The sequence below is a fragment of the Dermacentor variabilis genome, chromosome 9, assembly GCF_050947875.1.
Source record: "Dermacentor variabilis isolate Ectoservices chromosome 9, ASM5094787v1, whole genome shotgun sequence".
NCBI classification, from domain to species: domain Eukaryota; kingdom Metazoa; phylum Arthropoda; class Arachnida; order Ixodida; family Ixodidae; genus Dermacentor; species Dermacentor variabilis.
In genome coordinates, this window is record NC_134576.1 from 146,127,184 (window position 1) to 146,150,919 (window position 23,736).

At 46.5% G+C, this 23,736-nt stretch overlaps 1 protein-coding gene across 12 annotated transcripts in view; it reads left to right on the forward strand.

Moving 5' to 3' along the window:
• Positions 1-23,736, forward strand: part of shot (dystonin-like protein short stop) — a 318,414-nt gene that overhangs the window by 263,829 nt on the left and 30,849 nt on the right. For all 12 annotated transcript variants that reach the window (XR_012822837.1, XM_075669861.1, XM_075669859.1 and 9 more), the window contains 12 exons: positions 1,073-1,399; positions 5,751-6,287; positions 6,904-7,132; positions 9,426-9,643; positions 10,295-10,630; positions 11,818-12,144; positions 12,831-13,031; positions 13,415-13,543; positions 14,336-14,500; positions 16,584-16,739; positions 17,706-17,912; positions 20,785-21,071. Coding sequence is in view for 11 of the 12 variants with exons in the window: in XM_075669861.1 (XP_075525976.1) it covers positions 1,073-1,399; positions 5,751-6,287; positions 6,904-7,132; positions 9,426-9,643; positions 10,295-10,630; positions 11,818-12,144; positions 12,831-13,031; positions 13,415-13,543; positions 14,336-14,500; positions 16,584-16,739; positions 17,706-17,912; positions 20,785-21,071 (3,119 nt within the window). In the remaining variant the exon portion in view is untranslated. The remainder of the gene's footprint in view (positions 1-1,072; positions 1,400-5,750; positions 6,288-6,903; positions 7,133-9,425; positions 9,644-10,294; positions 10,631-11,817; positions 12,145-12,830; positions 13,032-13,414; positions 13,544-14,335; positions 14,501-16,583; positions 16,740-17,705; positions 17,913-20,784; positions 21,072-23,736) is intronic.

The following is a 23,736-nucleotide window of genomic DNA, read 5'->3' on the forward strand; positions in this document are numbered from 1 at the left end:
AGGCGAGGGAGGGGAAAAAGAAAAAAAGGTTGAAGGTAACCGGCGCCCGCCCTTTGCACCTTTCCTGACGAGCGTGGAAATGCGCCGTGGGAGCAGCAGTGGACAGCCCAGTTATAGAAGATGATGCTGACAAAGTGCAATGTTGTGTCACTTGAGACGAAGCTGCAAGTATTGCAAGATTGAGCTCACACAGAAGCACCGTGATAATGATGGCTGCGACCAGGGGCCATGCCAATTGACAGAAAAGGCGGGCTTTGTGTGCCAGGGCAAAACCCCCCATGATAGTGGAACCAACACGGTGGAAGCCGCTGACATTTACAAACCTCTGAGAGCATGTCGCTATTGACAGTGAAACAGCTGGTGCTTCAATGTAAGAGTTTCTGAGTGCAGATAGTGCTGCCTCGTTATGCGTTATGTACTACCTTCCATGGGCCGATCGTTTTCGTAACAGACGGCACAGTTGTGCAGTGGAGGCAACGAGATTGACAATGACCTGTTTTTGACACCGATCCCGATGTTCACACGAAGTGCACTGTCTTCAATCGAATCACTTGCTGTTTTCATGCATGCTAAATTATTGGCGCTAGTGTTCGTGCAGTAGCTGGACGCGATGCACACTGCTGTTGTGAACTTGAAGATCCAGCAAAAGCAAGTGCATATTTCGGACTATTTCAGCGTGCCTAATGCTTGACAGGCTGTTTAGAGGTATAAATAAACATTTTATTTTTTACAGTATACTTTATACAACGCCTATGTTTTAACGCAAGTGGCAAATTTGGTATCGGAGCTACAAAGGTATGTTTGGCAGCATTTTTTTTACAGCAGTCCAGATGTAGCAATGATCAGTTATAACGGTCGGACTTTCGTTCTTCTTGATATCATTATAAGTGGACTGCACTGTATCACAGTTGTGAGGAGAGCTATGACAATCCATGTGGTCTCTCTTGCTTTTCGTGCACTCTATTGCCGCCATTATTGGCTGTACTTATCAAGAATATAGCACTTCTTTAGTAACAGCAATTGAGCACTGCTGCACAGGTTTAATGTATACCTTCATTTCTTGGTGTTCCAGCGTCTTGAGCAGGAGCTGCAGGAGATGCGTGGTGTGTTGGAAGTTGTGAACCATCTGGGCCCACAGCTGTGCCAGCGGTCACCTGGAGAGGGTGCAGGTGTGGTGGAAGCCATGGTGTCTCGTGCCAACCGCCGTTTTGACGCCATCTGTGAACAGATTCAGCGGCGTGCCGAGCGTCTTGAGCTCTCGCGCCAGCGCAGCCTTGAAGTGACTGGTGACCTAGAAGACCTGCTTGACTGGTTCCACGAGGTGGAGCGCCAACTGGCTGACGCTCAGCCCATTGTGGCCGAGCCAGACACCCTGGCTGCCATGCTTCGGGAGCAGAAGGTAAGACTTGGTCATAACTTGTCATGCTCGGCAATTTGCTGTGATCGCCGGCAGAAGCACTGCATGGCATACTGGTGCAGGGGCAGCAGAAATGGAAATGAGGATATGTTTCTTAATTGTGGATGCCCACAGTATATAGTGACTCACTTTTCTTACAAGTTGTCCCTGTCTCCAAACTGGCTGTGACCAGTGCAGAACTGAGTGCAGTAGAACCTCGTTGACATGAGCCTGTTACGTATAATTTCCCGATGCCACCGTTCGCAATGGAGAACAGAAAAAAATGACCCAATAGAGTTAAGCTTATGTTTTTGCACGTTGATATGTTTCTGGGAAACACAATTTTTCGGCAGCCACGCTCAGTACGTTGTCAAACTGTGATCGTATGATAAGTTCTCCGGCCACTAAATCCCATGTAAACAAGAAAATACATGAGGCTCGTGTGATCGAGAACGGTATACAGCAAAAACTCGTTAATTAGAATTCTGTGGGAATGCTATGAAAATTTGAATTATACAAAATTCGAACTAATGATAGTCGGAGAAAAAAATCGCTCAGTTAAGGCGCTTGTGTAGTTCGACATAGCGTGAGTGCACGCGTGCACACATGCTACATCATATTGCCGAGAACGTCTATAGTTCGAAGCAATGGCGCAGCCAACGTAACCAAACGTGGCCAACACCATGCGATGTACCTGATGTCGAGATGGCTCTTTCTCCATACACGCATTTTTCATGCCGACTGCGCTGACCAACAATGCATGACGTCGAGAAAAAAGGTGCCCATGCTGCCTTGTCAATGTGCGCTGACAGCTGCGCACAAGTTGGGGATTGTTCTGCGCTTTCTTCGAAGAGGGAAGCCAATGGCATGCGCATCGAAGTCTAGAGGGGATGGCATTTCGGCTGGCACAGCGCAAGTGGCGTAGCACGAATGGCAGCAAGGGACGCGCCCCAAAAACCTCGGGACTATAAACACGCCTTTGCACCGCCAATGCTCGCCATAGAAACTAGAGCTGCACTCTAAAATGTGCTTGCGAAACGCACCATAACCCGCTGCGTTGTAGGTTTCAGTTGTACTTGCGTAGCTGCACCGGCTGCATGCTGCTGAGTTCCGCTATACGTATAGGTGACGTCTAAACACGTATCCCAATGATACTTTCCTTTGAGTAATAGCAATGAATGAAAATAGCCACGAAAGAAAAGAAAAATGCAGCACAGAATTTTGAAGCTATTGAGAGAGAACCAACCTGCAACAGAAGTGTTGGCCGTGCCTGGCCAGGCGCAAACGCTCGTCTCTCCAGTCAGGCCTAAACAAAGGGCCGCAGATGGAAATAGCAAAGCTGCGCAGCCCGCACGGCAGCGCCAGCTCCCACGCACTAGCACTCTCCCCATCCACGATGGCGCAGAGTTCTAGTTATCGGTGGCAGCCCGGATTTCAGTGCGAGTTAAAGGGATGTGTTACATATTGCTTTCAATACCGTATTTGCACGTTTGTAAGTCGACCCCCCATATAGCGAGACAGGGGAAAAAAAAAGAGAGAGAGCGTACTCAAGGGCGCATTTGATAACGAAAATTTATTAGTAGCTGACATGGTCAATGGACTACTCGTTTTCATTAGTGCTGCCATTGTCATCGTTGCTACGCTCCCACAGCGCGTCGTCGTCCAGCGAAATTTCACATTTGGCAAATGACCACACCACGACATCTTGTGGAACAGCAGCCCACTCCAAATGCACCCAACTACACACAGCCGTCAGGGAGGCTCTTTTGGCAGGTCCGGTTGGCGTAATTTCGCGGTCTTCTGCCGCCAGCCACTCGTTGTACTCGCGGCAGAGCAGGTCCTTAAAGGGACAGTAAAGGCTGATACTAAGTCGACGTGGACTGTTTAAAGACCATCTCAGAAACCTCACAACGCTTGTTTCATGCCAAGAAAAGACTTAGTTTACGAGAAAATTGCATCTGAAGAGTCCGAATGCCTTTTTTGATGTTCAAATCTCCCGCGCAGTGGTGACGTTGCATACGCCATCCCGACCCTTTGCTCTCTGCAGTCTGTGAGTAAAACGGCGGTCGACAGATAGTGGTACCGAGTCAAGACAGAGTGGCGGATTCACCACTGCAGCTGCTTTTTAGTCGAGTGGCGTGGACCGTCCGGGCATCCCGCGACATCACATGGAAGTTGAATTCTCTGCTACTTGCAGTTTGTGTGAGTTTCGCGAGCCAGCAAAACCAGCGCAGCACTATGCGATCAGGAAAGTGCTGAAACGCGAAAGCATGGGCGGCTCAGAGTCGAGCGCAAACAAAACCTTTCGACCGTGCACGTCATTGTCAACGGCAATTTCAATGAGTTCTTTTTTCTAAAAATGAAATAGAACTGGACAACTAGCATTTTATTTCATCTTACAATACAATGCAATAAAAGGATGTTTCTTGCAACGAGTAGTTCAGCACTAGTGACAGAATTTAACTGAGGAGTGCTTTCGTCATCGGGCAAGTGCTTGACTGTTCGGGAGAGTCTCTAATTATGTCCTGTATTTGTCTTAATTTCTCCATTATTAAGGCTCTGTTGGCAATAATATTGACGCCTTAGAGATTCTCAAGCACTAATCTATCACTTTAGCTTGACTTAGTATTTCCCTTTAGTGTCCCTTTAAAAGGCGAAGATCCGGGCTTGTTTCATCACCATGTCGCACTTCAGTGGCAGGCACCAATCACGCATTTCAGCGACGTAAGCCGCAAGCTTAGCCTACAGCTCCGGAAAGCGTCCAGACTTTGGTACGTGGGAAATTCCTCACTTGCCATCCCAGGTGAAAATTTTGCTTTGCTGCTGTCGCCATGCTCACACCACCCGTTCAGAAACATCTAACTTGCGGCCCGCTGCGCAGTGATTTGTTTCTTGGGCGTAAAGGCTGGCAGCCCTCTTGAACACGGCTATGAACGAGGGCCGAATAATTAGTGGGCCTGGAGCACTCATGACGACTGAGGAGCATAGAACTAGCACTTAGCCGGCAGTCAAGTGGAACGCGTCAAACCAATGCCTTTCGTCAAACTATAGAGAAAGCTAAGCGTAACAGGAAAAGAGAAACCCGTGAGCGGTGTCTGCTCTTCCATGAACTACCGATACTCCCTGCAAGCGCTGCTGTTCTGAGGGTGCCGCCGCGAATGGAACAGTGGCGCTTCCATCAACTATCGACACTCCCCCATGAGTGTTGTGTGCACTGTAAAACTCTCAAAAGTGTTGAAAAACCCTTCCGAAAAGCAAACAAACATGCGGGATAGCGAAAAGCTATGGGTAGGGTCATAGAGCAAACATAAAATTGTAACTACATTGTAGCTCCCGTCGGTCTCGCTTTTTTGGCGGTGCCATGTTTTGGTTTTGATTGTAAGTCAACTTCAGATTTTCAAATTAAAAAAAAAAAGGGGTCAACTTACAATCGTGTAAATACGGTACATTCTTGGACGGACCACGGCGGCTACCTCGAATTGTTCGAAATTTTGAATTAACGAGATGTGAAATAATAAGTTTTACTATAGAGCTGCCTGCTATGGCAGCTTCACTGCAATACTTGTCTGCTCGTCTCAGGTGTAAACGTCGGCAAGCACTCAGTTTCTTATTCCAGCAAATCTTCTCCCGAGTTCTCGCATGCCGCATTCACAGCTATCGCCGCCAACCCTATTGCAATAAGTATCTTCACTTGTCCGTTTTACAGTGCGTGGGGCACAGTGTTGTTAGTAGCTTACTGCATGCTTTTAGTAGGCAATAGTCCAAATGCGGCACTGTTCCATGCTGCAGGTGGCGCAATGTGAATGTCATGTTTTGCTTCAGTGGCATCCGGCGTCGCCCACCAGGTCGATTTCATTTTGGATTCCCGTCGTTGTCTTAAAACACTGCGAGATAGAAAAACAACAAAATGTGTCTCCGGCCGCCAAAGCCCCACCAGCACGATGCATGTCTCATCGTGCCCTGTGCGCAACAATTCGCACAACATATCGCATTACGTAGATGTCAACTACAGTTGAATTTGTCAAATTTTTTAGTAACATCGGACCATATGTTTTTTTGGTTAGTAAATTTTTTCTCGCATTTTTTTTCAGAGTTATAGGAACAAGGTTCTACTGTATAAATATGTTGATTTAAAGATAGATGGGGGGGGAGAAAAGGCATTAGATTTACAAGAGCATTCAGTATGCGCACCAAGGCAGAGAGGAACTGGGGTGCGCATATGCTTGCCGATGGTGCACCTGCACTGCCCTTGCTTAGAACTTGCAACACCAACTTTCACAAACCATCGCTTAACTCTTTCATGGAGGTGTTTGTGGACATTCCGCTGATGTAAGTGTTGCATTGGTTCGTGCAGGCCCTGAGCGAAGAGGTGAGCAGCCAGAAGGGCCGTGTGCGGGATGTCTTGTCAGCAGCCAAGAAGGTAGCGAGGGAATGGCCGGCCGAAGACCAGGCAGCTGTGCGGGACCGAGCAGAAGAGCTGCGAGCGCTGTCGACCCGCGTCGCCGAGGCATGTGCCGAGCGGCTGGCAGCACTGGAACAGGCACTGCCACTGGCCGAGCACCTGCTTGAGGCCCACAGCGAGCTGGTTGCCTGGCTCGACGAGGCCGAGTCCGAGGCTGAAAGACTTGCCGCCCCTGCAGCTCCCCATCCTGCACACATCCAGAGGCAGCAGGAGCGTAACCGTGCCCTGCTGCAAGCGCTGGCCGAGCACAAGCCACTGCTTGACCGGCTCAACAAGGCAGGCGCAGCACTCGCAAAACTGTGCCGACCGCCTGATGCTCAAAAGGTGCAGCGGTTGCTCAGCTCAGACAATGAGCGCTACAACGCACTTCGAAAGCTACTCCGTGACCAGCAGAATCTCCTTGAGGAGGCCATGCAGTCCACCTCCCAGGTTGGTGCCCTGTACCTGCGTTGGCACCTAATTGCTGTTATAGTAGCTGAAGGTCCCTTCCTGCTGCCGTCGTGTTGCAAGTAGCACTCAAGGAGGCTTGAATTTGCAAACTATGAGGGCTGTTTTGGGCTGTTTCTTGGGCATGCTTTTTTTTTTCTCCTTCTTTACTGACAGTTTTGTTCTTAGCCATTGCAGGCAGTATAAACACTGCTGTTCAAGTTGTTCCAGGAGCGCCATTTCTAGCTGTACCTTTATGAAAGGGAATAATTGTCATCCACCCGACAGTTGCATGGAACTACAATGGAAAACCTACACAGGTTTCTAAAAAGGAACCTTTGCAGTTGAAGCAAAATTTGTTCCACTCCGAGGATAAAACCAAGGACCAATGTCTTTCTGTTGTGGTCACTCTAACATCCGAGCTAACTAGAAGGCTAGGAAATCGCAGAGAAAGGCCAAAATAATTTAATACTCAAAGCACAGAGACAACGTGGCCTTGCAGTAACTAGAAATGCAACTGAACTTTAAAGCTGTCATAACAGCTTCGCGAGGTTCTCTGTTTTGAAAATCCTGGTAGCACCAGGTCTGAGAAGAGCCTGCTTTGAACTGGCGCTTGCAGTTTGCTGACAAGTTGGACGGCATGCTGAGTGCACTGGCTTCAACGGCAGACCAGCTGAACAATGCGGAGCCCATCTCTGCACACCCCGAACGCATCCAAGAGCAGATTAGCGACAATCAGGCTGTGGTGAGCGACCTGGGAAAGAAGTCGCCCGCCTTGGAGGCTGTGCAGAAGGCTGCCCGCGAAGTCATTGCCAAGGCTGGCGGAGACCAGGAGCCTAGTGTACGAGGTAAGCACGCAGCATGACACTCCAATCTCACTGCACTTTACTATAGGGTTTCGCACTGTGAGTGCTAGAACTTTAATTATGCACTCACTCTGGTAATAGGGGCTAGTGCATGAATTTTTTTACAGTTTGGCATGAATTCACTGACTAAGCATATTGCAGTTTATTTTATTGTTCTTTGTGGCTAAATCATGTTTCTAGCCAAACTGCAACATTTGAGTAGAATAGGTAAACGTTTCACTTCACAATTAGTTCATTTCATAGTATTATATCTACTGCACAAATATATCTATCGTATACTTTATTTATTCAAATTTAAGGCAAGGTTTTTGTCCAGAATCCTTAGCTTTGAAGTCATTTTCATTTCATAGTATAATATCTACGGCATAAATATATCTATCGCATACTGTATTTATTCAAATATAAGGCAAGGTTTTTGTCCAGAATCTTTAGCCTTGAAGTAGCACCCTGCCTCATATGTGAGGCTGATAGATTGTTACTTTTTCAATATGATGGCCACAGCGCTACATTACTGGCAATTCAGGTTCTAGATGACAATGGCAGATAAAGCAGTACCATATTATTGTGCTTGTAACCCACACTGAGAATTTCCAACATGTAACAGTAAAGGTGGGGTGCGGGTTATATGCTGATTTCACCTTAAGGTGGGACTTCATGGCAGCACAAAATGTACTTATGTAGTTTGAACAGACTCTGATGTATTTTGAACAGCTTAAATCAAATGGATGCAAGAGAACAAATCACTTGAGTTATGCATTTTGCAGTTGAAATGCTATGTAGCACTTAGGTGGGAAGTAAGTACCTTATGCGGACTTTTAATTATCTATATCGGGGAAATTAACACACCTTATTTTACAAGCATTAAATAAGTTTTCAAGCTTGTAAAGTTGATTTCGATTAACTCGCCCCTGATGGGACCGACGAAATTGATCACATGCGACGGGCCAAATTAAACAAGATGCCGTAAAAATGTCAAAACATACCACTTCTGATTCAATGGCAGTATTTGCCTGATTCCGAAAGCTCCCAAATCAAACATGCACCCACTTTCTGTGTCTTAAGTAGAAAACTAACGTAGAGATAACATTAAAGCTCCTAAACAAACTAAAAATATAACACGCACCCAATGTTTTAGCATTAAAAATAAGCAAGGGTCTAATGTGCATTGCGCAGTGGTGGCTGGTTCCTTAGCTTTGCTGCAATAAAGCCATGTTACGCGGCAAAGCATACGAATACCACGAGCGCGATTGCTGGCTCAATTAAAAAAATGCGGGGGAAGGGGAGTGTGTGTGTTAAAGTCGGGTAGATACCATAATCATTCATTGGTGAGCTACCGTTATTGTTTGAAGAGCTTCCTAGGGCAGGCCAAAAATAGGCGTTTTCTATGGGAGATGACATGTGTTCAATACATTCACTGTCTCGCTAAACTCTACCAAGACTGACGCTGCCAATAATAAAGTCACTGTAGGGTTCATCATAGGGGTCGGGCGCATGCATGCCGACTGGTCAAGTTCAAGTTATCTGGCAAAGGCAAATTTTAGGATAGAAATAACGAACGTTTGGGCCCATAGATATGCATGTGCATCAGCCAGGACCTTCGGTCAGGATCGAAATAACGGAAAAATCGGGTTAACTGAAGCCAAATTAATGGAAGTCTACTGTATAAGGAAAATGCAACCGATGATTCCTTAACAAATTATCAATTAGCAGTCTATTTTTTTTTGCTCATTCCATTTCTTTGGTTCCCTGCTCTGCATTCCGCTTTATTTTTTATATACAACAATTAATCAAGGGTCCCGGTGCAGTCTCCAACTATGGGACCCTTGTCTGTATATAATTTCTTGTAACTAAATGTATGAACTAATAATAAACAAACTTTACTCTGTGGGACCTGAAAGGAACTGATTTGCATGTTAGGCAGATTTCGCACAGCCTTTGTGTTCTTAGTGTTGGGTCTGTGTGCCGTGAGCACATTAAATTAATTTCTTGCACTCTTTTCCTTTTGTGTGTGTGTGTGATTTTGAGTAAAGTGCAGTGTATTCGGGAAAGGCTGTTGTTACTAAGAAAACACCATGCTTCTTGCTGCTCCTCAATGTGTCCAATAGACACAAATGCATCTGTGTGTAGCACTGGCCTTTGTGTCGTGGCATTGTGCTAGGCTCATGAGCCTCCAGACAAAGAAACAACCTTTTATGACTGACTTGACATCTGATTTTTTGGTACCCATGCCTCTCAGAACTTCAGTTAAGAGTTTGGCTCGTGGATTTTTGCGCAGACATCCGGCAAAAGCTGGAGCGACTCAATGGCCTGTGGGAGGCAGTCCAGCAGGCAGCACGCACGCGAGGCCAGTCGCTGGAGAGCGCGCTGGCTGTGGCGGAGCGCTTCTGGGAGGAGCTGAACGCAGTCATGCGGGCACTTCGTGACCTCCAGGAGAACTTGGACAGCCAGGAACCACCAGCCGTCGAGCCGCAGGCCATCCACCAGCAACAGGAGGTGGGGCCCAGTGCCAGGCACTGAATTGTGCCTGCATTTCATGCTAGGGTAGAGGATAAATGGCTGTGTATTGCAACGGTGGAGTTTATCAAACACAACTGCCTGGACAGGGCTACACCATCTTCGTGTGTTTTTTAAAGGATGCTGCGACTCCACCGAAATATTGGGACGTCTATATACAAGTTGTGTTGAATGTTGCTTGGCCTATGCCACACTTGCGTACCCAAGATGTGTTGGACTGTGTGTCAGTCCAACACATCTTGCTCTCACTTCCAAGCATTCCTATGCATGCTACAGTACTTGTAGTAAATGAAGTTTTTATAACAATTTTATTTTCCAATTTTCCTTTATCATAAATTACACTGAATGGCTGGTCCAGGAGAGCTGAGGAACTTGCTTACTTCTATATCTGACTGATTCATACAAAAAACTATGAAAAGTTACTTGAGTAAAGTAATTAGTATAGGAATTGGTTAATTAGCTAGAATATATCAATCAATTAATTAGTAATTTGCTTTCTGAAGTATACACAGCTTGGGAAATATTGCTCCAGCATATCAAAAATGCTACTAAGAGTTTTTGTGCTGCTTGGCAGACTGGCAGGCAGCTTAGCAGAAGCTTATGTGTTTGGCTTTGTCGGTGCAATGGTAGGTGCTGCACGAGATCAAGCAGGAGATGGACCAGACACGGCCCGAAGTGGACCAGTGCCGCCAGGCAGGTCAAGACCTTATGCAGTTGTGCGGGGAGCCTGACCGACCGGAAGTCAAGCGCCACATTGAGGACCTGGACTCGGCCTGGGAGAATGTGACCACCCTGTATGCCAAGCGAGAGCAAAACCTCATTGATGCCCTGGACAAGGCCATGGGCTTCCACGACACCCTTCAGAGCCTGCTCGAGTTCTTGGACACAGCCGAGCAGAAGTATGCCACCCTTGGACCTGTGGCAGCTGACATTGATGCTGTCAAGGCACAGATTGGACAGCTCAGGGCAAGTGTAGCAGCTGTTGTCTTTTCGTTGTTGGCACTGCAGCATTGGTCTAACCTAATCCACTGAACAGTTTCTGCACTCAGACCTGCGACTTTCCTGGAAGCACTCCCGGCTGGTGCGAAGTGTGTGGCAAGTTTGACTGTCCATTTTTCAATGGGAACTGGTTCACAGGATACAAATAGGTGGAGCTGGCCTTTACTACATAAAATCTTGCTCCCATGCTGCTAGCCTCTGTGTGAATCAGGGCTGTCTATGTGTTCTGCGGTGACCAGTTGTTCTCATGGCCTTACATTGATCAAATTTTAGTACCTTTAGCTTTATACAGTAGAACCTTGTTGATACGATCCTCTTTCATAGGATTTCCTGGCACCAACATTTGCGATTCATAACAAAAAAAATTACCCAATACAGTTGCACTTCTTTTTACTGGTTAATACGTTCGAGAAAAAACGCGATCGTTGGGCACCAATGTTTCGGTGCCTGCCACAGCAGCTTCCCTGTAAAAATGCTTCCTCCGGTACCAACAAATCTCCTCGTAGGTCGTCACATGTCGCATTCACAACTGTTGCCACTAACCCTGTTACGATAAGCACCTTCACCTATCTGTTTCGCAGCGGGTGTGGTTGAAAGCATACTGCACACTTTCAGTAGGTGATAATCTAAACACATAGTCTGAAGTGAGTGTCATGTTTAGCTCTGGCTGCATCACATACTGGTGTGGCCCACCAGCTCGATCTTGTTTTGGTTTCCCGTCGCCATCTCAAAATCTCAAAAGACTGCGCAATGGAAAAACAACATGGCTGTCTCAGGCCACTCAAGCTGCAGCAGCTCGGTGCACGTCGGCGCTTCTTGCTGTAACAATTCTCATTCGATTTTTTAGAGCCTTGGCATTGGCTCATACGCTTTGCGATTAGTACGTCTTTCGTTGCATTCTTTTTTTGTATATATATGTGTATGAACGAGGTTCTACTCTATTTACCAGTCCTTATTTTTACCCCTGATCAAACCATTCATTTTTCCTCTGTACAGTAAAACCTCATTAGAGTTTATCTTGGAGAAACGCTGGAAAAGTGTGTATAGGCTGAAGCAAAAAAGTAAAACAAATTGCATTAGCACCAGTGCACATCTTGTCTTGTTGGGAGTAGTCCTTACATTGTTGCTGATTTGTCTGAGTGCCTCCTTTGCAGGACTTCAAGCGAGAAGTGGACCCACACATGGTGGAGGTGGAGTCATTGAATCGGCAGGCCAAAGAGCTTTCAGAGCAGACGTCCTCCGAGCAGGCACGTGCATTGCGGCAGCCCCTTGATGAGATCAACCGGCGGTGGACGGCACTGCTTCGTGGCCTGGTGGACAGGCAGCGCGAGCTTGAGAATGCGCTGCTACGGCTGGGCCAGTTCCAGCATGCGCTAGGAGAGCTGCTGGTGTGGATGGCACGCACTGAGCGTGCGCTCGACGAGTGCCGTCCCGTAGCCGGCGATGCCCAAGTCATTGAGGTTGAGCTGGCCAAGCACAAGGTGGGCCTATGCAGGTGTTTTCCACCATGTCCTCAACTGCTCTGTTTCATTTATAATGCAGTGAGCCATCTTGTTTTTTACATGAGGTTCCAGGTATTTAGCTACGTTTCTAGTTTGAGTGATGGGTGGAATGGGCTAGTTTCTGCCCATTTCTTCCAGAGCTCATTTCATCTTGGCAAAGGTGCCTCACTGCATAGTGCTGTGTAGAAAAAAGCTAGAGAACAAATCCTGTGCAAGTATTTCATATTATGAACGTTTAGCACACAGTGAAAACCACTGCATGATGTACCACATAATGACTCAATTTCGGGAGCATACTGGTATAATTTAACACTCGAAGGGCACTTCGGCTTCTGCCGATGAATGACAAATCTGCTGCAGTGTGCCTTATTGAAATGTATAATCCTACAGGAGAACACTCATCTTCATTTTTTAGGATCTGATTGGTCTGTGAGCATGTGTCTGAATGAACCTTCTTCGCTCTTTTCATTTCGGTACCACAACTATCAATCGCATTTTATTTCTACAAATATGGCTGAGTAACTTCTTTTAATTTGTGTTTGTGCATGTGCATGCGTTTGTTCTGTTAACACTATGAGCAGAACATGAAAGCTCTGAAATACAGCAGTGTTTTCACTATTTAGCTGGTTACAATGTGACACCTGGCATGGCCTGTTCTGTCTCAGGTGCTAATGAATGACATCCAAGCGCACCAAAGCAGTGTGGACACGCTGAACCGGGCTGGTCATCAATTGATTGAAGCAGACCGGCACAGCGAGGACGCCAGTGTGACACAGACCAAGCTGGCAGACCTCAACCGGCGTTGGAAGGCACTGCAGGACAAGGCATCTCAACGCCAGCAGCAGTTGGAAGCTGCCCTGCGAGAGGTAAGCCACTTGCATCATTCTCCTGGTCAGCACTTGAGGTGCATTGCTGGTGTCAGTGCTGTTGCTGCTGCTATGTTGTTGCCTCAGAAGCAACTTCTCATAGTCAGCCAGAGCAGCACACATAGGTCTAACATAGCTTTTCTTGCATTTCAGCACTTTTAAGCATTGTATCAGCCATAAAATTGACTGCAGCCTTAAAATGCACTACTCAAGCATTTGGTTGGGACTTTTTAGATGATTCACATCTAGTCTTAGTTAAGTGCCAAACAACCTGGCATGTGGCCATTTCCTGGTAATCAAGAACATAAATGCAGTCTCTGCACACTGTGGCTGCTGTTCCTGTCCACTTTGGATGCCAACTGAAGTGCACATGTTGTGTGCAGGCTCAAGCCTTCAACCAGGAGATACAAGACCTACTGATGTGGCTGAGTGACATTGACGGTCAGTTAGCATCATCCAAGCCTGTTGGTGGACTACCAGAAACAGCAAGGGAACAACTCAACCGTTTCATGGTAGGTGCTGCCTTTGTGGTGACTTCCAAATGCAGTTCAGCTCAACATTATTGTTCAAGTTTCACATGCTGTTTTGTTTGTAATGGCGGCCAGTTTCTTAGTCAGCTTTGCCGCAGTACATTAATGTTGTGGGATACATGCCTTGAAGGCAGTGTTGATGTCATATCCGATTGCATCACACAGGCAGTTTCCTGCCCAATTTTCGTGTTAAAAAAAGATGGCACTCGTTAGAATTGGGTAAATACCCTAATCAGACTATGAGCTAGGGTTATTGCTTGAGAATCTTTGTAGGACAGACCGAAAATGGACGTTTTAGACTGTGGATTAAGTGCGTTCATTTCATTCACTGTCACCTAAGCTCTGCCAAGACAAACACTGCCGCTGAAGGCATCGCTATTGGGGTCACCATAAGAGTCGTCGGGTGTGTACGTGCTGACTGGATTATCCGGCCAAGGCCAATTTTACGGGGAAAAAAGCAAAAGTTTGTGCTGATAAAAATGCATGGGTACCAGCCAGGACTACCAGTCAGGATGGGATTAACCAATAAGTTGAATTAACCGAAGTCTGCTGTATAATGTAATTGGAATTAGACGGATCACTCTTGTGGAATATCTTGTGCACATTTTTGGTATCTGCAGTGGCCTCTGTTTTGAAACTTCAGTTACGCATCAGTCAAGCAAATGTTTGTGTTCTTAGAGCCTCCTTTCTCGTGCTTGTCTTTCTGTGTGCTAAACATTTTCAAGGACTGGAAAACTAAAGCGAACTCGGCTGAGCTGTGACTCGTGTTTGCAGGAGCTTTACAATGAACTGGATAGTAACAGGCACCGGGTCGAGTCGGTGCTGCAGCAAGGCCAAGAGTACACACGTGCAGCCGAGGGCTCAACTGGGCTGCAGCATAGCTTGCGCACCCTCAAACAGCGATGGGACAATGTCCTCAACCGGGCCAATGACCGGAAGGCAAGTGCAGTCTGTTTGCCGAGTTGCTCCTCAAGTATCTGCTAGTGGCTGTACTGTGGCGAACTTAGACCAATGTTTATCCAACTGTGGCATGCAGAGTTTGTTTGAGCGACACACCATGGGCATTGTCAAACAGGAGAGCAAATCGGTCATCTTGCACAGCATGATGATGACCTGTGTATAGCTGTACGTAGTGTCTGTTTTATTCCACGTCTAAAATACGAGACTAGATCGATGAACTAGACTTTGATGCTCTCTCAAATCGGAGTTTCTGGTTTCCAACATACATCACTTTCATTGATCATAGGCTGCAACTGAAATTATGAAAAGCCAATAAACGTCTTAGTTGTTGTGGCTGTAGCTGGAAGTATGTAATATTTATGCATTTAAGCTTCAATATTATGAAGTAGGTAAAGTTGGCAATTTGCTTCGTTATATCAAAATTTCATTGTATTGAAATTTGACCTTTTATGCAACTAAGCACAGTCGCCGATCAATTTTCTTAAACGGAAGGGGCGGCAACATTTTCCGAATTATCGGGCAATAAAAAAAATCAAATTTGAATGAGAAAATAATTCATTTTGATGAACTTGAGAGTCGGCGATGAGTGATACGGTTTCATGCCACGTCGACGATATCTTCGCATCGGCTGTGCGAATTAAGCGAAGCCTTTCGTGTGCACTCCACCCCCATGGCTGATAGCATCGCTCGCGCTAGGACGAAACTGAAAGTCACCGAAACTTGAGATTACGCAACCTCCAATACTAATGCTCAGGAAGACTGCTTACATGATGCCACGCCGTCTCTGCACGCCCGCTCTTTCAACATGTAACAGATTACCTCTAAACAAGGAGGGAGGAAAAATACAGGAGGGAGCATTACATCACACAGTCAGACTTGGCAAACGAATGCTCCGTGAAGCCGCATTGGGGGCGCAGCACATGACCTCTTCACAGAGCAAGAATCGAGATTTGCAGAGACATTTGGTTCCCAGGAGCTATGGCAGTAGTGTTTATTTGGTGCGCGTTTCTTCGGCTGCCCTGCTCTGGTGCCTGCAGAGCGAGAACACTAAAACCAGCCACACGCTTTGACATGCGATCATGTGTTAGGTCGGCAGGTTTGGCTTCAATCGTGTTGTGGTATGCTCCCTCCCATCTTTTTCCTTCCTCCATGCCTCTAAAGCAACATGCATGGCTGCATGTGGGCTCAGCGGTGTTTACAGCCATGCACAGCCGCGCCTGAACCGTTACCGCGAGCTCGCTCCCCTCCCCCTCTTTCCCTCTGCTCATGTGGGAGGAGGGCACTCCTGAAGCCACCATCTTTCTTTTCTCACCCTCACACACTTTCACTCGAACCTAAAGCACCAAGTGCGTGGCGTGCGATAGGATCATATTGCATATGGACTTTATATGGAACATGATGCGGCTCCACTTCAGGGGCGATCACTCTTGCCACGCCTAACGTGATTTGAGGTGTGTTTGCAAGCAGCCACTTGTAATTCAATCATTTGACCATCTACGTCCATGGAAATTTCTGTTTATTGTCTCTTCATTTCTTTACAAGGGAAGCGAAATTTCCCTATATTGAAATCGAATAGAAACATACTTTATTATATTGGGGTTCTAAATACATGGTGTTCTATGGAGAAGAGCTTGTGAAAAGTTAAATACTTTGTTATATCGAGAATTTCGTTATATTCAAGTTCATTATATCGAAGTTCATTATATCGAGGCTAAACTGTGTATATATGTATATAATATGTATAGGTGGGGGATTAAGAGGTCAGTGATGGTATGAAATTTGAGGGTGATAAGACTTTTCTTTTTCTTTAGAAGTGCGGTATTTGTCCCGTGCAGATGTTTTTTTTTTTGTTGTTGTTGTTGTTTTTGTTGTTGTCTGAAAAGGGCAGACCTCTATACATTGTTAGCACTTTAGAATATGTGAAAAAGCTTGCCAATAGCTTTGCACATTGCTAAAGTACCAACTTTGGCATGTGCAGGGTTAGCAGTAGCTGTTATGAAGGGTGCAGATCTTTACAATAGACATGATATATATTGCTAACTCTGTGGCCCACTTGTTACAGATCAAACTGGAGATTGCACTGAAGGAAGCAACAGAGTTCCACGAATCACTTCAGGAGTTTGTGGAATGGCTCACACATGCGGAGAAGTCTTTGGCAAGCCTGCGACCTGTGAGCCGAGTCTTGGAGAATGTGCTAAGCCAGATTGAAGAGCACAAGGCAAGTGCTGAAAACATAAACCCATTATTATTTCTTTTTTTTCACCTGCTGCAGTGGCTCTGCTATTCACATTTCATGCTTCAGTGTTTACCTTTTCGTTTGCCTGTCTTTCATACAATATCTTGTAATCTGGGACTTCTAACAAAAACAGTCGTGGGAATCTTGAACATGGTGTTGATTTGACTAATGGAAAAATGGGTTACTCTGGCACGCACGCATGTAAGCACACACAAGCTTGCACCTCTACCTGCCGTGGTTTCTCAGTGGCTATGGTGTTGGGCTGCTGAGCACGAGGTCGCAGGATCGAATGTCAGCCACGGCGGCCGCATTTCGATGGGGGCGAAATGCGAAAAACACCCGTGTACTTAGATTTAGGTGCACGTTAAAGAACCCCAGGTGGTCGAAATTTCCGGAGTCCTCCACTACGGTGTACCTCATAATCAGAAAGTGGTTTTGGCACGTAAAACCCCATAATTTAATTTTTTTTTTTAAGCTTGCACCTCTGGATTACTCTTAACATGGCAGTGGTTTAACATTCCTTCAGGGTGTGTGTTCTCTTATTCTTCTGTTGTCCTTGATGCACTGTTTTAACCCCATTGCCATGGGAGAAGCCATTTTATCTGTAAAGAAGACATTAAAATTTATGCACATGGAAATGTGAGGTTGTTGATGGAGCACATTAGCATTTATATATAGCCTTATGTGCTCTGACAACTTGTATTTTTATGGAATGCAGAATATAGTATTAGTAGCTTGCCACATTTATGTTCTATATTTTAGCCAAGCCTACCTACTGTGACTTGCACGTTTCCAAAGCAAACTTTGTGTTCGCCTAGTTGACTTGTCAGTAACCTTACATATACAGGCATTGCGGTGTCGAGGTGCCTTGTACTTTGATGGCATGACGCACTTGACGGTATTCTTTGGCCTCTGCTAAGTGTGAAGGGGTGCTGCTGTAACATGCAGAGCTTCCAGAAGGATGTGGGTGCCCACCGGGAAACGATGCTGCAGTTGGACAAGAAGGGCACACACCTCAAGTATTTTAGCCAGAAACAGGACGTGATTCTCATCAAGAACCTGCTCATCTCGGTGCAACATCGCTGGGAGCGCGTTGTCTCCAAGGCAGCAGAACGCACTCGCGCTCTTGACCATGGTTACAAAGAGGCCAAGGAGGTGGGTGCATTCGTACGAAGCCGTATGCACTGATGATGAAACAGTCGACTTCATTGCAGGGCTGTGGCTCTCGCATACTTGTGTATGGGAAACACTGGATGAACATTACTGCTTATCAGTCTCTGGATTTAATGTTTTTACCTCTTAGTGTATGGGCTCTAGGATTTGAAAAATTTTGGATGTTTTCATTGTAATGGCTAGCTCAGTTGGGCCTAGTTTTCCAAGGTTACGGTGATATTTAGGGCTACCAGACTAGTACCGTATGGCACCAGATTTTCCCTCGGAAATTAAAATTTGGGCACCGACTTTATTATTTAGCATATATACTATAACGCACGTTTTTCCTCAAAAACTAAAGCAAAGTTGGAAGGTTGCATTTATATGCAGGGTAAATTTTATGGGAAGTTTCTCAAAAGAGCAAAAATTGAAAAGTAAGATGGTAATGATTTGAAAAATGGATTAGATAACTTATCTTTGCACTAAAAGTACATGCGTACTATTTGTAAACCCTAACAGCATTTCTATTGCACTTCACTCTGCATCGGACCCACCAGACCTGTCGTCCAGGTCACTGGCCGCTTCATCCATATTGTGGTTCCACAACAATTCATTCTCACAGCCACTTTCGGCCGCCTGTCGTTATTGCAAGCATCATGTTAAAGCACTGCTTTTCGGCACCTCTTGTTTTTATGAGGACACTGTACGTGCCTCTTTCTTCGACCATCCTGCTCATCGGCATGTCAGTTTATCAGTGTCTGATCAACGTTTCCGTTTTGTGAGCGGACAAACTCTCTATTCCACAGTAGGCATATAACTAGACTTGGAGCCCATTGCACACAGCGAAACCAAAGGCGGGCAGCAAAGCGAGCAACAGACACGCGAATTCGACACTACAGTGAAACCTCGTTAAACCGTAGTTGGCCGGAGCTCGGGAAAGGTACGTACTAAACGGTAGTACTGTTTAACCGAATAGCATGAGATCGCCCACTTACCTGTCGAAAACGGAACTCTGAGAGAGTGCGATGAAAGGGGAAAAACATGCAGTATTTATTCACTTCGCGCGACAAAAGCGTTATTTTCGTTTGATGCTGCGGCGGCCTAGCATGCCGACGACAGCAGCCTCAAACTTACTGAAGCTGCATGCCAGCTTTTCAGCCAGCCCCCTCTTCTCGGCAAACACTCGCATGGCAGATTCCTCGTTGGCGTTACGTATTCACCGTGCACGTGCGCAGTAGTGCTGCAGAAGTCCCGGGGGCGCCTTTTTCATTACGGGTGCCGGAGTTTGGAATAATTTTCATTTGGAATAGAGTTACGTTATCGCGCCCCTATTGCTGTCGCGACGATTGCATTCATGAGGCTGACGCAACGCGCAGCTTATGCCACTCTCGGGCCTGAATCGCCCCTGCTATTGCTTTCCGTGTCGTCCTCGTCACTGTCGCTAGTCGACACTTCGGCAACAACAGAGGCAACGATGGCGAAAAGTCGAACCTCGTAGCCGACCAACACCTCCTAGAGCCGACATATCTTCGCGGTCGCAGCAGCGCTGCCGAGCAACTTCTTCGCATTCCAAATGCCACACACTGTAGTCAACAGCAGATCCCTGTTGCGTGTCAGCGCCGACTTCTTCGTGTCACGTTCGATAGCACGGACGATGTCTAATTTTTCTTCTATGCTGAGCACCCGGCGTCTTTTTTCTCCAAGCTTCGGAATGACGCGAGTCTTCGCTTGCACGACGCCATAACGTTCTCTGGCACCGCGTCGAAATGATGTTGATGTTGATGTGGCTTCACACGCAAATGCACAGGGCGCTTGGAGGCCGTTGTTCCGATCTCTGAGGCGTGTTCTGCCGGGCCGCCCGATGGAGACGGCGCAGCGCCGTGTTTGCGCGACGAAAAGTTCAAACGCTACGTTTTAACCGATGTGTACGCAGTAAGCTGGTACGGTTTATGCGGATATGAAACACATTATGTTCAATGGCCGCTGAGTCGGGGATTTGGCTTTACTACTTTTAAAACGAAACTACTGTTTAAGCGGGTACGGTTTAACGAGGTTTTACTGTACACCCAACTATGCTGACCAAGTGCCACCCCCCCCCACCCCCCCTTCTTCACTTTGACTCTTCAGTCAGAGTATGAAGTCTGTCAACTGCATAAAGTTGCTATTACAGAGAGCCAATTGGTTTTTTTTTTCTTTTGTCTACGAGTCTGCGAGATGCCGGTGCACTGGCACTGGTGGCAAGCATGCGCTAGGAGCAGGCTAAGCATTATCGCAGTCACTCTTTCCATAAGGTCCCAAGCAATCGTGATGATGCGCAGCCTGTTCTTACTGCATGCTTCCGCCAGTGTTCTCTCCTCGTGGCTTCGCCACCAGCTTCTCGGTCATTAAACCCACCACCCCTGCCGGTGTGCCACCGCAGCTGCTAGTGTGGATGTGCAGCCTACATAATGTAGCTGTAGAATTTCGTTTACTTGATTTCGTCATTTCTCGTATTGCATCATTATTAAATATTTCCTACACAGTGACGTACATCGAGATTAAGTGCACTAGATTTAAACGCATGTGTGAGAGTGAAACGTTCTTGTCTCTACAAAAGCTGCAGCAAGGCCATTTGATCGTGGGACTAAACAGGAGCAAAGTTGGGGGCGTGATTATTATGCGAGTATACGCCGTATTTTGCAAGAGACGGTGAACTGATATATTTGCGCTATATCTAGTGTTTGTTTCTGTGCCTTGCCCTGATCATGAAGTCTGTAAAAGCTTAACATGTAAAATAGAAAAACTTACTTCAGCTGCAGAACGTGCTTTCTAAATTGTCTGCGCTTTCTGTGTCCATGCTACTGTGATCAGACAGGTGTTTGTGGTATTGTTGCAGTTCCATGATGCGTGGACTGAACTCGACCGATGGTTGACAGAGGCGGACCAGAGCCTTGACGAGCAGCCGCCGGCAGGCAATGACCCCGAGAAGATTCGGCGCCTGCTGGCACGGCACCGGGAGTTCCAACGCACCCTGGGGGCCAAGCAGCCGGCGTACGATGCCTGCTTGCGCCAGGGGCGGCTTCTGCGTGAGCGCTGCCCCAAGGCGGATCAGCCAGTGCTGCAGCGCATGAGCGATGAGCTCAAGGCCAAGTGGAATGCCCTTTGCAACAAGTCGGTGGACAGGTATGCATGCCCAGCTGTGCCACCATAAACACTGAGGGATTCGCCTGTTTGATTGCTCAATAGCACACGGCTTCTTTATCGGGCCAAGTTGTATTCTGTCTGAAGTACTCTTTGAAAAGTTCGGTAATTAAGAGTACCAAAAATTCAAAGATACGGTGGCGGTAGCGTGAGAGAATAGGAAGCAAGACCAACATAATGAAAGATGGCAGAATATTATGGAGTACGTTATCAGAGCTAGAAAGTGCCCGGAAGGTTAGCGTTCACTCTTTGCTTAAGGGGGGACGCGGCAATTGAAGTGGTCAAATTGTCAAAATTTTCAATTTTCTGATTTATTTCTTTTCGCAATCGACGGACCTTTATTTACCTCGTGGTGAAATATTATAACAAACTACGTGGTAGAAATCAAGAAAACAGCACTTTCGTAGATTGCTATAATCAAAAATTGCTAAAAAATTGGGCTTCACAAGGCCCCGTCACATCGCAGACCGCCCGGCTATCCGCTGATGCAGCGCCACCATCCTGGTATCATCGTAAAGAGGAGAGATTGGAGCTAAGGATAGCCTGAGCGACGCATTTCTCCACCGAAAAATAAAACAGCAAATGCAAGCGAAACAAAATACAAATGCGGCGTTGCGATTGGGCGCAGCAGTCACGTGGGGCACAGGGCATGCTCCTATTCGCTGTTGTAGATTTGAATTGCTGACGAACCTCTCTCGCGCGCATTTGCACAGCAGTGAGCTGCGTGTTCCTATCAACGTGATTGACGATCGTGGCAGCTTTTGCACCTTTTCTGTGATGAGCCCCAAAGGAAGGAAGTTCCGAATGGCCCACGTGTACAGAGGACCACGAAAGGCATGGAAAAGAGAGAAAACTACTCGTAGAAGCAGATGCCGCCTAGCTTGTTGACGAGGCACGACCGGCGCACGTGGGTGACTGGGAAAGCGTGCCCGCGTGCAGTGCTGACGATGCGACCACAGAACACCTACGCGACCGTGGGCTATATTGACGCCGCAACCACGAGCAACGGTGAAGAGGCGCGACTGTGAGCAACGATGATGGCGTATCCGTGAGTGATGGTGAAGGTGCGACCGCGAGCGACTGTGAAGGCGCGACCGCGAGTGATGGTGACATTACGTCATTGTGTGGTCTTGACGGCAACGCGACATCGGCGGAGCCGAGGTTTTCGCGTCAAGTATTCAACTGCGGATTTCAGCTCCAACTTCACTAATAAAGGGTTGCGCAATAAGGGACGAGCGGACGTTTTGAATGCGCTATCATTTGTCTCTTCACGGCGGATAGATGCACGATGACCAAAAAGGCAGCTAACGTGCACGAAACTCGCGAAACTGCTGCAAGAACACGAAAAACTACATCAAAATGTAAAGAAAATGTGTCCCCACAGGCAAAGGGCTACATCCCAGGCGAATTTTAGGCGCTAAAAATAAACATTTAAATGTTTACAACAAATGAAACTTTGAGCTCCGTTTTCTCAGCTTTCATTCTTCTTTTCTTTTCTTTTCTTTTTTTTTTTTTTTGCAGTTGCTTTCAGTCATCCCAGTGCCAGTTCACAACGAATGAAGACGAAATCATTCTGTCTTTTGCACTTAGATCCTGAAAAATTGATGAGTGCAGCAAAGCTGTCTGTTTTTAACTGTACCTCATAAAAAAATGTAATGCTTTTTTTTTTTGCAAAAGTTGTTAGTAAGACAATATGCATAGGAAAGCATAAAAAAATATTTTTATGCTCATTTTGGCATTTGAAAAATAATCCAATAGCTTTAGTGCACATAATGGGCCTTTGTGAACATGCGGATGTGAAAATCTTGGGGAACTTCTACGTAATTAATTAACTTGGAAATGACCATTAAAGGCTGTGAATTGTAACTCGAAAACTATAATAGGTCGCACCAAACTGATTTCAGTTACGATATCAGCATAACAAATCACGCCTTCATGCCATTTCATTGCCATGTCCCCCCTTGAGAGGTTAGAAACTCGTTGAGAACAGTGAACAGCAACTGGAATGAGAAAAAGATGCTAAATACAGTGGAACCTCGTTGATACGTTGCCATTAAGTATGTTTTCCCAATGGGAACATTCAGAATTGAGAATACAAAATATGACCCAATAGAGTTATGCTCATTTTTTACCTGTTCATACGTTCTTGCATAACACCATTTTTTGGCACCAGCGTTCAGTACATCGTCAAACTCCAATCATATGATACGTCCTTAGGCCATTAGATCCCACATAAACAAGAAAATGTGTGATGCACACGCAGTCGAGAACAGCATATAGCTGCCTGCCATGGCAGCTACACTGCAATACTTGCCCGCCGGTCTCACGTGAAAATGCAGACGCACACTCAGTTTCTCATTTCGGTACCAGCAAATCTTCTCCGGGGTCACACACGGCATTCACAGCTATCACCGCCAATTCTATTCCGATAAGCATCTTCGCCTATCTGTTTCACAGCGCTTGGTGCCATTGGAAGTGTAGCGCACGCTTCTTATAGGCGATAATCGAAACGCACTGGCCATTCCCTGCTGCAGACTGCGATCATGTACATTTTACAGCCGCTAGATCCCACTGAACAAGGAAATGCGCGATGCGCACGTGATCGAGAATGGTATGTAGCCGCCCGACTCACGTGAAAATGACAGCA